Genomic DNA, 15792 nt, shown 5'->3' with positions numbered 1-15792 from the left:
TGGAAAGCAATGTTGCGGATGCCCGACCTTCTGGAAAAGTGGCCAAATACGCCAAATGGTCCCATACATGAAGGCTGGGCGCCCCATATAAAGGCTTTTGCCATAGCGGTTGAAAATTCGGAAGACTTTTTCCAAAAACAAACGTGATGATGACTCCGGTCCAGCGGGCTCTAGTTTCGGTTTTTACCTTAAATTGTCAGGTAATGTATGACTAAAAAAAACAAGTGCTCGACTTCAAAGCATTTATTGGACTGGTCGCAGCCAGAGATAGCAAAACTCCCCGACTCCACCGTCGAGCCGATCTTGAATGCGCAGAGAGCAGTACAAGAGCGCGGCATGTGAGAGCAAAAGCTCTGCTCACAACATCGCACACGCTACGATAGAGTAATTACGATCGTCTGCTGCAACATTCCGGCCCCGTTGAAGACCTCCGGTGCTTCAACCGTCTATTGGCAGTTTTGCCAATTTGTGTATGGGGCGTTTAATTACGCCCGCGGGTGTTCGCACCTCGGCGACGCGCACTCTCCCATCTTCTCCCTTGATTGCGGCCACCACTCGTCCTGTGGTCCACTTCTGTGGCGGTGTGTTGTCCTCGTGGACGAGCACTAGACAGCCAATGTCCAAGTCTGGCCTTTTGGTAGCCCACTGTTAACGCTTCTGCAGGCTGACCAGGTAGTCCTTGGACCAGCCCTGCCCAAACTGCTGCTTGAGCGCTGACAGAGTTGAGAAGAGCCTCTACCAGGTGGGTGCACAGCTCGTCCGCGGTGAGCTTGGCGTTGCCCACTCCGCGTACCAACCTCTGCTTGGCTGATTTGACGGCTGCCTCCCACAATCCGCCGAAATGTGGTGCTCTCGGTGGTATGAAACACCACTCGACGCCTTGGCGCGCTGCGTACGCCTTGAGCCGGTCCTGGTCCCTCTGGTACGCTTGATGCAGCTCGTTCAGCACCTTGCTCGCGCCCACGAAGTTGGTGGCGTTGTCGCTGTACACCTTCTCCGGAAGGCCTCTTCTCCCGATGAACCTTTTAAAAACAGATAAAAAACTATCAGTGGACAAATCTGCTACAAGCTCCAGGTGAACAGCCTTTGATACAAAGCAGACGAAGACGGCTACATATGTCTTAATAGGGGGCCTGCCGCGAATCTTGAGAGACACGTAGAATGGGCCGCAGAAATCTACCACACAAATCAAAAAGGGCCGAGCTCTTCGCACTCTATCAGCTGGCAGGTTTCCCATGATCTGTCCCTGTAGGACTGGCTTGTATCGGAAGCAGTGCACACAATTTCTCAGGATCCTTGTACATGCTTCTCGAGCATTGATTAGCCATATCTGCTGCCTTAGCAACGAAACCATGACTTTGGCGCCTGCATGGTAGTGAGTCCGATGCAAATTGCGAAGATAAAGCGTCACGAACTGCGACTTTTGCGACAGCAGCAGAGGAAATTTGGCGTCATACGGAAACTCTGCGTTGAGCAACCTTCCTCCCACTCGAATCAGTCGCAGCGTTACTCCGTCGAGTTCGCTCGTATGTATGAACGGGTTTAGTCGTTGAAGATGCGGTGACAGGATTTCCGACCTCGCTAGCTTGTGGAATTCTGGTCCCAACTCGTGTCTTTGGACTACTTCTACCAGCCTTAGAAATGAGACCTTAAGTTCTTTGGCTGACAGAACGACCTCTCGACTACGCTTTCTTCCTTGTAGGAACCGGTTTACATATGCCATAATCCGAAGCAATTTCTCAAAGGAAGAGCATCTTTCAATCAACTCGATGAAATCATTGGCCTGACACTTTGCCACTGAATGTGTTGCCAAACACTTCTTGTTTTCCGACCGTTCCATTTCTGGGGACAACTCAACCTGATGTAGACATGGCCACTCCTCAGAATTCCTGAGCAGAAATTGGGGACCCTCAGTCCACAATGAGCACGTTACACCGTCTACGTCTGTGCCACGTGACACCAAATCGGCTGGGTTTTGCTCAGTAGGAACGTGCCGCCAAGTCACACCGCTTGACGATTCCTGGATTTCAGCAACCCTATTAGCCACAAACGTTGCGAGCGTGGCTGGATCCCTTTCCAGCCAGTACAAGGTGACTTGGGAGTCCGACCAAAAGTTCACACTTTCGATCATGAACTTGTCCAGGAGCGGTTTTACTTGAGCCCATAAAGTGGATAACAGGAGTGCTGCGCACAATTCGAGTCTTGGAATCGATTTCGTTTTGAGAGGAGCTACTCGAGACTTTGCGGTAAGAAGCTTAGACACGACATTTTTACCATCACTGGTACGGATGTAAATGCAGCATCCGTACACTTCACCTGATGCGTCTGCGAATCCGTGAATCTGAACGCTTTTATGCGTGGGAAGGCCAATGTAGCGAGGTATGGTTATCTTGTCTAATTCAAATAAATTTTGCTTGAAGTGGTTCCAACTCGTGTGCAAACTCTTGGGAACCGACTCGTCCCAATCCAACTTTTGCCGCCACAATTGCTGCAGCAATATTTTTGCCCTCGTTATTAAGGGACATAATAACCCTAATGGGTCGAACAATCGGGACGCAACTGACAGAATGTTTCGCTTTGTAGGGGTCAATGAATCAAATGAGTCATCTAAATGATAATGGAACAAATCATTTTGCGGATTCCATCTAATTCCGAGCGTTTTAACAGACGACGAAGGATCAAACTGCAGCGATTTCTCCTGGCCACTATCGGACAGCAGCTGGGGATGATTTGACGCCCACTTGGCCAACTTAAAACCCCCGGATTCTAGGACCTCACACACTTCCAGCCGAATACGTTCTAAATCTTCCAGACTGTTTGCTCCAGTAAGCATATCATCGACGTAAAAGTCACTTTTTATGACTTGTGATGCAATAGGATGGGACTCAGCATAAACGTCTGCCAATTCAACGAGACAGCGGATGGCCAGAAATGGAGCTGAGGCTGTCCCATAAGTAACCGTATTCAGGCGATACGTTTGAACATCTACATTTGCCTTATCCCTCCACAGAATCAATTGGAAATTTCGGTCTTCTTCGGCGACCTGAACTTGCCTATACATTTTGGAGATGTCAGCTGTGAGCGCAAAACGATTTAATCGAAATCGGGCAAGAGTTGCGTAAAGCTCCCTCTGAATAGTTGCACCCACCATCAAAGTCTTATTTAATGAGATTGAAGTCGATGTTTTGCTCGATGCATCGAAAACGACGCGTAGCTTGGTGGTTTTACTATCAGGTCTCAGGACACATTGATGTGGAATGTAGTAATGGCGTCTTCGAGGAGTGTCTGGAAGCAATGACATGTGGCCAAGGATGAGATACTCTTTCATAAACTCCATATACAGATCATGCAAATACTGATCTCGTGCAAGTCTGCGTTCTAGGGATAGAAAGCGGCGTTTTGCCGTCTCGAACGAGAAACCCAACACGTTGGGATTTATTTTAAATGGCAGCCCCACTTCAAAACGACCCGATTCGAGCCTGCGTAAAGTCTGCTTAAAGTTTTGTTCGCAAGCCAATTGTTCAGCTGTATATACAGCCTTCGACTTCTCTGGGACCTGTTCCAATTCCCAAAAGCGCTCCACCAGAGAGTCGAGAGAACAATGATCGCTACCAACAGCGATATTGCATACAGCATCCTGTGCTGATGCCTTATATTTTCCTGATACAATCCATCCCAACAATGTTTTCTGGATTGTTGGATGTTCGGAACTTGCCTTTAATTGGCCTACACACATTAACTCAAAAAAGGTTTCTGCCCCTATCAATAAGTCAACCTTAGCAGGCTTGTAAAACTGCGGGTCTGCCATCTGCAGGTTTGCTGGTATCTTCCATTGGGCGAAATTGACAACATGATCGGGTTGGTATGTGGAAATCGACCTTAACACCCAAAAATCGGAATCAAAGTTGTGATCGTTGATACGAGATTGGATTGTGCTTTATGACGGACGAGTTTTTTCCAACAGTTGTGATATTAAGGCACGACTCATCACGGCGCAATCGTAAGCGCTGGGCTAGATCCTCGGATATAAAATTAATTTGGGAGCCGGAATCTAGAAGTGCCCGTGCATACTGAAATTGTCCGTACCGATCTTGCACCTTTACAACAGCGGTAGCAAGAATAACCTGGTCAGCACTAGCAACGTGACTAGAATAAGCTGTCTGAGGCTCAGACGATGACGAATGTTCTACTGGCACAGAACTAGGCCCATTTTGCTGTGGCTCAACCCCGTATCGATGAAGCAGAGTGTTATGGGGCTTAGAGCACACTCGACATTTTGCTGTCTTGCACCTCGTCACTGTATGACCTGGCCTCAAACAATTTATGCACAGTCGGAGTTGCTTGGTGATATCGAACCGTTGAAGAACAGGAAGAGCACTAAACGATTGACAATTGCTTATGGTATGATTCCCCGCGTGGCAATAGCTACATTTCGAATCAGCTCGCCTATCCGTCTTTGCACATGAAAATGACGATTTAGTGGGTCCTTTACTTGTCTCTTGTTTAGTTTTACCCTTATTCCGTGTTGACTCTTCGGCAGCTAGATGCTGATAGCGCCGATTCAGCTGGGCTGCGCACTCGGACCAAGACGGTAGTTTATCGTAATCCAGTTGCTCTTCGAACCGAGACTTCGTTGTGGGATCTACTTTAGACAGCGCTATGTGAATTAGCATCGCGCTATTTATGTCTTTTTCACTTCCTAACGACTGCAGAGAAGAATATATGGCTGACACCGTGTCAATGAGGGACCTAAGGCATGAAGCAGAAGCTTTTGTTGTGCTGGGAATGTCAAACAACTGCGAAACAGTATCAGAAAAGATCAAATATTTTTTGTCGTAAACCTCCTTCAAACTATCAAGAGCCTTCTCATAATTGTCTGCAGAGATCTGAAACGCCTTCACTGTTCCCAATGCATCGTCAACGAGACACGACAGTAAGTGGTTGAATTTTTCCACATTTGATAATATTGGGTCGTTATGCACCAAACTCTCGAAAAGGCTTATAAAGTTTTTAAATTCAGAATGTTTTCCACTAAACTTGGGGAGATTCATTTTAGGCAGATGTGATGAATGACGCTGGCTACTCCTATCCCTCCTCTGTATTCGCTGAGTTTCGGGTTCTTTAAGTGCAGACATGTACAGAGCCTTTGAGGTAACACACATATCCTCGACCGATGCTCGTAGATCGTTGTTGGGATTTAAACAATCTATGTCTGCCTGTATATCCATCAACTTTTCACAATAATTTTCGATCAGCTCGAGTCTGCATTTAATTTGAAGAGATTCGAACGAAATAGTTTTTTCTTCAAAGGCCGTTCTCACACGCCTTAGATCGCCCATCACCCTATCGTGTCTTTGCATTGCTGTTGCTAACTTTTGCAGGACTTTTGGACCCCCTCCTTCTTTTGAACCTCCTTCCCTGGTAACAATTTCCCTTTCCTTTTCACTCATTCTGGCGCTTTCTCTTACTTCAAGAGGGTCGGAAAGTAATGCACTGGGTTTAGACAATGGTTAACCAAAATACTGTAGGGTATGCAAAAACTATGAAAGAACGCGAAATTTCCACAAAAAACTATGTATCGGCTTCGAAGGGTTAACGCAGCGAAACAAACACAAATTACGCTGCCAATGCACACAACCAAACGCAGCCAAATTATGCACAATTTGGCGCAACGATAGCGTTACCGAAGTAAAGGCAGCACCAATAAGCGGTACTTCGCAAAAGAGAATTGAAAACAGCGGCAATGACCGGAGCGTCTGATTAGCAAGTACCGTAAACCCTCATCAATTTGCACTTTTCTTCAATCCACCAATATTCCGCATATAATAAATATTTTATGTTGCTGGCTGTTCACTTTGGTTTATTTTATTACTTTGTGTTTTATTTAATTGGTATTCCAATTCAACGAGGTGCCAATGAAATTGAGATCAGTGGCCAAATAGAGAAACACAGCGCACAAAATGGTGGCTTGGTTCTAGCACTCAATTTTTTTCGCATTAAATACCTGAGAATTCGGCATAGATTAGCCGAACACTTTCCTTTTTTGTTGAGTAAAGATGAATCCAATTTGTCGCACAAAACCATCCAGCTAGAGCTCTATTCGCAACAGAACAAAAAAAACCAATGACTTGTGCCGAGACAACGAAGATGCACTGTAGGTCACTGGTTTGTCGTTCGAATTTCCACGAAATGCTGGATGCCGATGTCCCTGCTCGGGCGCCAATGAAAATTCGGAAGACTTTTTCCAAAAACAAACGTGATGATGACTCCGGTCCAGCGGGCTCTAGTTTCGGTTTTTACCTTAAATTGTCAGGTAATGTATGACTAAAAAAAACAAGTGCTCGACTTCAAAGCATTTATTGGACTGGTCGCAGCCAGAGATAGCAAAACTCCCCGACTCCACCGTCGAGCCGATCTTGAATGCGCAGAGAGCAGTACAAGAGCGCGGCGTGTGAGAGCAAAAGCTCTGTTCACAACATCGCACACGCTACGATAGAGTAATTACGATCGTCTGCTGCAACAGCGGTAGAGATGAGGAAGAGTAGGAGACGGTGGAACAACAGTTGGGCTCGCCCTTTACAACCTTTATAACTCCAGAATAAATACAGCTATAGATTTTACCCGAACACTTTGTAGCTTATTGTCTAGAAAATATAAAGCTTTCAAATTGAAAATTGAAACATTTTGGTGGTACTTTTAAAACAAATTTTGACTTTGAATACTCGTAAAAGCAGAAATGAATTTATTCTTTGGAGTTTTGTATTTTTCTGGTATAGGTACATTAATTAGGCGTCGTTTAAGGTATCATTTGTAAAAATCGATGGATAAAATCTTAAGATGCAGCGATTTTTCAAGGTTCAAATTTTGGAAAAAATACTGCATAAAATGATTACATTTTAATTTGAAAGCTTAATATTTCCCAGACAGTAAGCTATCGGTACAAAGTGTTTGGGTTTGATTTATAGTTAAATTTATCAGCTTTTCAGAATTGAAATTAATTAATTAATACAACCAGATGTAAGATATCCCATATCCCCATATCTATCAGAAAAAGCCGGTTTGGCTCGAGGCGTAAATATGGTGTTACATAGTGTTGTAGACCCCGTTCCTGCTTTGCGCGGTATCGAGCGTCGCAAAGCATTTCAAGATTGCGTGTTCCCTGGGATTGGTTCTTGGACATCCGCAATCCGTCGCCCATGCGATGAAGTCGCTGGATATGAGCGTTGGTTGTTACTACCGCTTCATCAGCATGGGACTTCACAGCTCTATCACTTGCTTTTTGCTAGAGTCCGAAATCGACTGCCCAGATGAGCAGTTGTATTGCTCGCTTATGAAGGCTACGTCAATACGGTGCACTCTTATGGTCTGCTCCAGCAGTTGCAGTGCCTCCTCGCAGTGTTTGAGAGTTAATTGGATTATTTTCATCTATCCTTCATCGGTTGCATCGCTTTTTGGTACTGCGCGCACCTCGAACTTGCTTAGACCCTCATTGAGGCTACCTGTGATTCCTTCGTATTTTTTGGCCTTTTATGTCCATATTTAGCCTTCTTTGGCATAGTGGACGGTTGGGTGGTATTCCTGGTCTTTGGCCGTGCCCTCTTTCCCACACTCGCCGTCTCTTTCGCATATGTGGCCTTGGTTACAGCATTCTCCGCAGAGACCGCCTGCAGTACGAGCCTTCTCACTGGAGGTAGTCGATTTCATCCACCAGGTGCCTCATTGAATTTGTGATGGATCTCTTTGGGAGCACCATCAGCTTGCACAGCGCTCTGGCCTTTTGGCAAAAGCTGAATGCGCAATGGGGTTGCGTGCTCTTCTTGAGGCGCTGCAACATTGGAGGAGAGGTACATGCGCTCCTTTCTACTACTTCAGTCGGTTGCATTGGTGATAGGGCCAGCGTATTTCTCCGTCTGAAGGGATTCTCCTCATCCCAAACAATCTCCCAGATCAACGGAAGGAGCAGCTCCGGTTGCTTTGGAAGATTTCAGATTCCACTGTTTCTACGGAGCGAGAAAAAAATACGACCGCACGCACTAAGATCATAATTAGCAACGACATTTGGTACGGAGACAGGTGCTCCTTTTCGTAATTGACACATATAGCGAAAATGGCTGTCAACGCAAGTCTAAGCAGATCGAGAAGTTACATCAGCTTCGTTTATCCGTCTCGCATTTGAGCACAAGCCAAATATTGAATATTCCACTCATCCGAAAGTGCTGATTGATGCTATAGACAAAGAATGTTCCAATTTTCATGTGCTCAAATTCCAACATAATTCAGATGGAGTGTGCTGCGCCAGAACCAATAACCGCTAAATGCTTAGCGGCACGGATCCATAATTCACAGTTGGTATTATATAATTTACCCGCATCAACACTTTAAATGCATTTTATTTCCAATTTTCATAGGTGCTATTCAAGTGTCGCGCATTGTGTGGTGTATATTTGTATATCAATTTTAAATAAAGATTGACTCAGAAATCAAATTAGCCCTGTCATTTAGTCATTACCCAGCATCAGCTAACATACTTATTGAAAAAAAAAACAGACACCAGATTTCAATCGAATAAACTGTGTATGTATATAAATGTAAATAAATCATTACTAATATTAGGTATAATAAATATAAAAAAGTGTTTTTGTATGTGTATGTGTGTTTTTGTTTACATATGGGTATATGTACACTTGTGCGATGGGTTAATAATGTTATGTACTTTATATACATATGTAAATATGAGTGGTATAAATATTCGTATTTATTCAAATAAGGAATACTACTATTCCCATATAAATACTACCATACCCATATAAATATATAAAATACAAATACTGATACATACATATAAAAACCCCATTAAACTCACTTCAAAACGCCTAAGCTAGTCTACCCTTTTCGTTCGACGAATGGCAAATTGAATGTTCGAATTGTAATAAATTAAGAATATAAATAGGATATTCCTGAACGCTTAGTTTAGTATATATACATATATGTATCAACCAATTACTTAGAATTTGTTTCCATTCCTGTTTTAAAAACGAATAAAACTATTTTTCATGGCCTTACTCATCCGCCTATCAGGTTCTCTGCAAAAGTGTGGCTCATCAACACATACAGCAGGATGCCGACTTATAAAAATACATTACTATTTGAAATCTTTCAACAATACTTACATATTTAAATGTATATATATACTATTTGTTTCGTCTGATAACGAGCTATCTGTAGAATTGACCTTCTAACCCTCGAACAGAAAGCATTATTCGATTCGATAGAGCCGTCGTCCAGCACTGAGATAAGTTATTTCTGAAATAATTTTAGATTTTGATTTTATTTGGTTTCTATAAATGCAGCAGCTGTTTATTTAAATTTTGCACATTTTGTATTTAGAATAAATATTTAAAATACAAGTAAATCAGGGGCCTCTGAGATTCCTTCCAACCGAATTAAACACTTATGAAGAAAATGTAAATGCTTTTGTACATATCCACGTGAACGTCTGCTATTAAATATTAAATAATATTAAATTTATTCAGCATTCAATTTTTATTAGTAATATAAACACATACAATTTGCCAGTCATGGATAATCGCAGAAAACGTATACATATATGTATGTTCGCCAGAGTTGTTATTCAAGCACTTTAATTTGGAGGAAACAAATTCAAATTTAATGTGTTGCTAATTAGGGGCGGAGACAGACAAATTGTAACACTTTTGTACCTGACCTTACGAAGAGCGTAGATAAAATAAATAGCTAAACATAGTTTTTGTGTAGTTTTGGCGCTTAGCTAAATAGCCTGCTTCGACCTCACGGCTACATAAAACGTCTTTCTTTTTCAGTAAAATGCTTTTGTTCAATGGTGCTGTGTTATGCATCATGGTATATGCGTGTCTTGCGCAAGACACCTCCCTGGATAACCTAATTGCGGATATATTTAAAATAGGCGAAACATCGACATCTGCAACACAAATCACTGGAAGCGATGTTGTAACTGCTCAACCAACTCAGTCATCGAGCTCCTCAGGCCAGTATCAGTCCTGTGGAGACCAAAAGGAATGCGTGCCTCGATGGTTGTGTACAAACAACACAATAAATACCAGTGGAGAAAACATAATTGACATCCGAATCGACACTGCCGCACCGTGTAAAAACTATTTGGATCTATGTTGTGATCTTTCAAACAAGGTATTTTTTTATTTTAAATGTTAATGCGCGTTAATCATCATTTTTCATTCGTTATTAAGAAAGATACAACTGATACCCCAATAACACAACCTGATACAGCAAAAGGCTGTGGATACCAAAATCCAAACGGTTTCGGCTTTAAGATAACTGGAGCTGTTAACCAAGAAGCAGAGTTCGCGGAATTCCCTTGGATGGTTGCCATTTTGCGGGAAGAAGCTCAACTAAACTTGTATGAGTGTGGAGGGGCTTTAATTGCGCCAAATGTGGTTTTAACAGCAGCTCACTGTGTCCATAACAAAGAGCCAAACTCAATTGTTGGTATGTAAATTCAATCTTTTGCAAAATACATATGTATGTATACATCAGAACTGTCAATAGAAACAATCAGTCAACAAGTCCATATGAAATAATATTTGCTTCAGAGGATGTTTTATTAATCCTAACGAAAATTGAGTATTCTATTTTCAAAGCCGAAGTCGGAGGACACACATATGTATATCTGACATACATACATACATATGTAGAAGTAATTATTCTGAAGCTTTGTCTTCAGAGACAAACTTCCCTTGGAAAGTATTTAATTTTTCATGAAAGTTGCAGCGAAAAGGATAAAGACCATCTTGTCTCAATTTATTATTTTAGTTTCTTTTATTTGTTCTTTTGAAATGTCTCTAAAAATATTTTTTCTTTTTTTTTTTAGTGAGAGCAGGCGAATGGGATACTCAAACAAAAAAAGAAATAATACCACATGAGGACCGTTATGTGAAAGAAATAGTTTATCATGAACAATTTAATAAGGGGGCACTTTACAACGATGTTGCATTGCTCTCGCTTGAAAGTTCGTTTACCTCTCAGGAGAACATACAGCCAGTGTGTTTGCCAAGCCCCGGGGATATATTTGACTATGAACGTTGCTTTGCCACTGGATGGGGTAAAAACAAGTTTGGAAAAGATGGCGAATATCAAGTCATTCTAAAAAAGGTTGATTTGCCTGTTATGCCGAAACAACAATGCCAGTCGAACTTGCGCGAAACTCGCCTGGGAAAGCATTTCATATTGCATGAAAGTTTTATATGCGCTGGCGGCGAAAAAGATAAGGACACTTGCAAGGGTGATGGTGGCTCTCCATTAGTGTGCCCCATTAAAGGCCAGCAAAATCGGTTTAAGTCAGCTGGCATAGTCGCTTGGGGAATTGGTTGCGGGGAAGAAAATATCCCCGGAGTTTACACAAACGTTGCTAGCCTAAGATTATGGATAGACGAAAAATTAAAAGTATGGCAAATAAATCCAAAATATTATACACCTTAAGAAAAAGTGTAAGAAAATCATAAATGGATAAAAGTACTCCTAAACAATTTTATATGCATATTGATTCAGTACGAATAAAATTATAATTTTGCAAACTTTTAAGACATTTATTTTATTTATAAAACATAATTAATGCTGCAAGAACAATTTCAGAGCAAAACTAAAATATTCGTATGGTATAAATGGCATCCTGGCGTTTACTTGGTTAACCATTTCGGTGGTTGTTATTGTTTTCCCATATCAACATAAAGGCTTTTGGCTAATATGTCTTCAGGAAAACAAGTTTGGCCGACCCTTTTTTGTATATATCTCACAGAATTGATAACTGATCTGCTCTACCTGATCGAATAAGTACACTCACATATCATAGGTTTTATTCAAAATTATTCAATATTGGTAAGCATTTCTAACGACCCTGGGACTTTTCCTGGCCATTGTCGTGAAATGTGTGTTCTTCCTAGTAGAATATTATTGTTGGTACACAATTAAGAAAGTTGTGCCAATTTAAACTGTCAATTAGCAAAGAGAGACAAAAAATTAGTAAGCAGCGTGGCCACGCTACGTAGCCACTGAATAATGGCTGTTATAATGATCCGATCTGATTAAGATTCTGCATTCTAGAAGATTTGGACTTTCTCTATGGTTTTCTCGTATTTTCAAAATTGTGGATGCCACAGATTTTTCTCCTTTATGGGTGCGGAAGAGAGCGTGGCAAAATATTTGAACAAACTGGATTCTGTGTGATATCAGAGAAGTCTGCATACTTCGAAAGTGAAACAAGACGGACAGACAGGGCTCTATCAACTCGGCTATTGCTGCTGATTAAGAATATATATACGTCATGGTCTGTGAAACGCTTCCTTCTGAGCGTTATACCCCTATACCCTTTTTGAGTGTATAACGAGCGGGAACGTTGTGAGCCGCAGCTACGGCCACGATTATATTATAAACTATTATATCCCTAAACTCTTCAAATACCGGGTATAAAAATTTCTTTGGTATACAATTTTCGGTTTCGAATAACAAATCAAAATCAGAATTGTACTATCTTTCGGGAAACGAGACACTGTGCGACGAAATAGCAACATGTAAAAATAAAATTGTTTTATCAAATTTATTTATTTTCAAAATGTTTAATGCATATAATACGATTTAATTATTCTTTATGTGAATGTGAAGTAATTGAAAAGTCCAGCCGTAAGAAAACAATTGTAAATAAAAATATGACATAAATAAAAGCACTAACCAGTAAGGGTTCTTGAAGCAAAGACACCTTTTCGAAGCTATAATTAAGAGTAAAATCAGCAATGTGACTTTCCACCAAATTAGACTTGGAGAATGTAACAACTGGGCGTCCAATCGTATCTAAATAGGTGTGCACTAGCTCATTTGGTCGGCGACTTATTTGGTATGGTGTCGAGAATTTGATTTGTGTGGATCCCTCTGGAAGAATAATCTTTATAACAGCTTCATCGATTACCATATTATCATAAATATGGTCTATTAAGTGCATCTTTAACTGGTATTTGTTGCCATCGTTGTACATATATTCGTATGAGGGAACATTATATCCAAGAGTATATTTTGTTTTCCATCCACCAAAAAGAGGAAACCGTGGCCTTAGCTCAAGTTCTATAAAATCGCGAACTAAGTTCATATTTGATGTCGAAATATTGCCATTTGTATCTCGGTAATAGACTCCAGATGCAGAGGCTGGTAAATACGTTTTATATGATTTTACAGCAGAGTGATCGGAGCGTCCCTCCTTTTGAAAATCGTATCGGGAAAATGATCCTTTTAATTTAGCTCCAGCGTGAGTCAATTGAATTTCTTCCTTGACTGCGATATTACCCCAATGAGACAATTCAATAGTTCTTTCCAATGTGTTGACTGTTAAAAATGGCGTTTGATTTTCATAATGAACAACCAACTCTTGCTGAGATAAGGCTAATAAAAATAGTGAAAAAATAAATATAATTAGGTATATGTATATTACAATACAAATATATGTTAATTTACCTTCAATGTCTTCGTAAGGCCCTAAAATAATTCTGTTTGCTCCTACTGAAAACGGCTTTTGTTGGGTGTGGAATAGTATATTCGAAGAACTGAGTTTTACATTGGTTTTCTGCGTGCGAGTCTTGTATTTTGAATAAAAATATAAACTTCCATTATATTTAACCAATTGCTTATCATTTTGTTCAATTTCCACAGGATGAGGACGTATGATTTTAGAGGAGACTGTCTCGATTACAAAAGTTTGCGTTGGGGATTCTTTTTTAAAAGTAAACGTGAAAGTTTGATCCCCATTTAAATCTTCCTTATTTTTTCGTAGCACGATATTTTTCTCCGTGTCGTCTTTTAATGAAATAAATGCAAGATTGGGATCAGCCACGAGAAACACGTATTCGGTTATGTGTTTGCCGGTTGTTTCCTCAGCCGTAATTTTGATTGTAGTCTTCACAAGTTGTGACGATAAGTCCAACAATCTTTCTACATTCGTGTTTATTATTTCTGCATTCGTTTTTGAAGCACACAGAAAACATTGTAAAATAAAAAGATATATATACAATATTTTAAACATGGTTATCTCAATGACACGTAAATCAAATGGTGCAAAAACATAAAGACACTATCGATGGAGTCATCACGGATTCGACTATCGATGTTTCTTACGAAAGCTCGATAGTGCCCTTTTATATGCTCTGCACACTGAGCACATCCCGGGGGAACGGTGGAATTTTTCGACAGATATGAAACACCGATTCACAATAGCTATTGGTCGGAATTATTAAATTCAACGCCTTTAATTTTTTAAATTGGATATTTGCTTGCTATTATAAAACAAAATATATATGTGCAACAAGCGTTACTCTCTTAACTGAATTAAAAATTGGGGCTGCACAACTACAAGCATATTTCTGGGTTGGCTCGAGCTCGTGCTGACCGAGGCATTGACGAAGCCGAGTAGCACTTCGGAGGCGAAGGTAGCGTAAAAGAGAATTGAAGTACTAGCCCCGCGCGCCCGTACCGTGAAGCATCAAACGAAAATTGAAAAAGCATTTGTTCCTCATGCGACATCTTGGTATTGTATAGTCTTTGCTCCAAGTCAACTGCCAAGCTATCCAACCGCAGGTATTTTGTGACGCCGCTATTCGATCGTAGAGCTGCTGCATCTACCTTAGGACGGAAAGTACTGGTGGCCTCATTGCTTTCAGCCTCCTAACACTCGGTGACTTTATCTGCGTTCGTTGGGAATCGATTTTCCGAAATTCGGGACTTAACGTTAACAGGCGTTTAGAGATTTGTGCTACCGATTAGAATCCTGCCGACATCGTCTTACGAGGAGCCACAACGCACAAACTTGAGACAATGTGGTTCACTGGTCAACCTTTCCTGAAGCAGCCAGTCGCAGATTGGCCTAAATTACCTCAGTTCATCGACTTAGATACAGAGGTGTTCAACACTGAGAAGCGGAAAAGCACTTACAGCGCCGTCACAAGCTTCGACTATCTACTCCCGAAGCTGACTAACATCAGCTCCCACTGAGGTGGTATCAGAACTATCCAAGGCGTTCTTGGCTGCACTCAAGCAGATGGTTGCTCGACGCGTATTACCCACGGACATCTACTGTGAAAATGCCACAAACTTTGCTGCAGCCACGCAGGGCTTCACACTTTGGCGGGCTCTGGGAAGCGTCTGTAAAGACCTCAAAGGGTCTCTTCCACAGGTCCTTCATCAATACAAGGCTCACGTTCGAGGAACTTGAAATTCGAAGCAAGTCAGGGCGAATTTAGCCCACTAATCCAAGTGATCTAGGTGCCATTAACTTGTTGGAGCAGACAAACCATACACTCAATCTCACCAATCTGGAACTTTTCGATGTTGTTACGGCCATCAAACAACAATTTTGGCTACGCCGATCAGCGGAGTATACCAACGAGCTCCGCGCACGAATCAAGTGCATAGCGTCATTAGAAAATGTCGCCGTGGGCACCATGGTCATCATCCACGATAACAACAGTAATCCCGCAACACGCGGCATTGTCGTCATATAGCACGTATTGAATCCGTCGTACCTGGAAGGGATGGTTAAACCTCCAATGGTTATTGGAGGCGGCCAGTCCATAAATTGGCGATTGGTCCTACTACATTTTACCGCTTTGAAAGCAGATCCTTTCAAGAGAGCCGGGATGATCGGTCAACTTGCCCTTACTAATGTCATACGGTCATCATCTATCTACTCTTTTATACTTTTGTTCTCTCATCATGTAAACCACCACCTCTTATCATGTTAAC

At 41.5% G+C, this 15792-nt stretch overlaps 3 protein-coding genes across 4 annotated transcripts; 1 reads left to right on the top strand and 2 right to left on the bottom strand.

Annotated features, from left to right (window-relative positions):
• Positions 1–332: 332 nt before the first annotated feature.
• Positions 333–9840, bottom strand: LOC117189031. Of its 2 annotated transcripts, XM_033393918.1 has the most exons (3): positions 9567–9840; positions 9171–9499; positions 333–1022 (listed from the first exon to the last, which is right to left on the bottom strand). In XM_033393918.1, coding segments are annotated over exons 2-3 (543 nt in total). In that variant the 5' UTR covers positions 9173–9499; positions 9567–9840; the 3' UTR covers positions 333–481. The 2 variants fall into 2 exon arrangements, with proteins under 2 accessions (XP_033249809.1, XP_033249808.1); XM_033393917.1 differs by lacking the exons at positions 9171–9499; positions 9567–9840 and adding an exon at positions 6005–6101.
• On the top strand, positions 8467–11595 carry LOC108161610 (phenoloxidase-activating factor 2). Its single transcript, XM_017295909.2, has 4 exons — positions 8467–8574; positions 9840–10185; positions 10245–10503; positions 10886–11595. The coding sequence occupies exons 2-4, from the start codon at positions 9844–9846 to the stop codon at positions 11491–11493; spliced, it is 1209 nt and encodes a 402-aa protein (XP_017151398.1). The 5' UTR covers positions 8467–8574; positions 9840–9843; the 3' UTR covers positions 11494–11595.
• Positions 11596–12610: 1015 nt separating this feature from the next.
• LOC108161609 (dolichyl-diphosphooligosaccharide--protein glycosyltransferase subunit 1) lies at positions 12611–14122 on the bottom strand. Its single transcript, XM_017295908.2, has 2 exons — positions 13513–14122; positions 12611–13440 (listed from the first exon to the last, which is right to left on the bottom strand). The coding sequence occupies exons 1-2, from the start codon at positions 14075–14077 to the stop codon at positions 12650–12652; spliced, it is 1356 nt and encodes a 451-aa protein (XP_017151397.2). The 5' UTR covers positions 14078–14122; the 3' UTR covers positions 12611–12649.
• Positions 14123–15792: the final 1670 nt, after the last annotated feature.

The sequence above is a fragment of the Drosophila miranda genome, chromosome 4, assembly GCF_003369915.1.
Source record: "Drosophila miranda strain MSH22 chromosome 4, D.miranda_PacBio2.1, whole genome shotgun sequence".
NCBI lineage: Eukaryota > Metazoa > Arthropoda > Insecta > Diptera > Drosophilidae > Drosophila > Drosophila miranda.
This window is presented reverse-complemented; position numbering and strand designations above follow the sequence as displayed.

Bases quoted from the DNA above. Each gene is read 5' to 3' on its own strand.
- LOC117189031 (XM_033393917.1), bottom strand. From the start codon at position 6,084: ATGGTTTTGTGCGACAAATTGGATTCATCTTTACTCAACAAAAAAGGA. The intron at 1,023-6,004 runs GTATTTAATGCG...TGTTTTTAAAAG, and splicing joins AATCTATGCCGAATTCTCAG to GTTCATCGGGAGAAGAGGCC.
- LOC108161610 (XM_017295909.2), top strand. From the start codon at position 9,844: ATGCTTTTGTTCAATGGTGCTGTGTTATGCATCATGGTATATGCGTGT. The intron at 10,186-10,244 runs GTATTTTTTTAT...TTCGTTATTAAG, and splicing joins GTTGTGATCTTTCAAACAAG to AAAGATACAACTGATACCCC. The intron at 10,504-10,885 runs GTATGTAAATTC...TTTTTTTTTTAG, and splicing joins AGAGCCAAACTCAATTGTTG to TGAGAGCAGGCGAATGGGAT.
- LOC108161609 (XM_017295908.2), bottom strand. From the start codon at position 14,077: ATGTTTAAAATATTGTATATATATCTTTTTATTTTACAATGTTTTCTG. The intron at 13,441-13,512 runs GTAAATTAACAT...TATTTTTATTAG, and splicing joins GCCTTACGAAGACATTGAAG to CCTTATCTCAGCAAGAGTTG.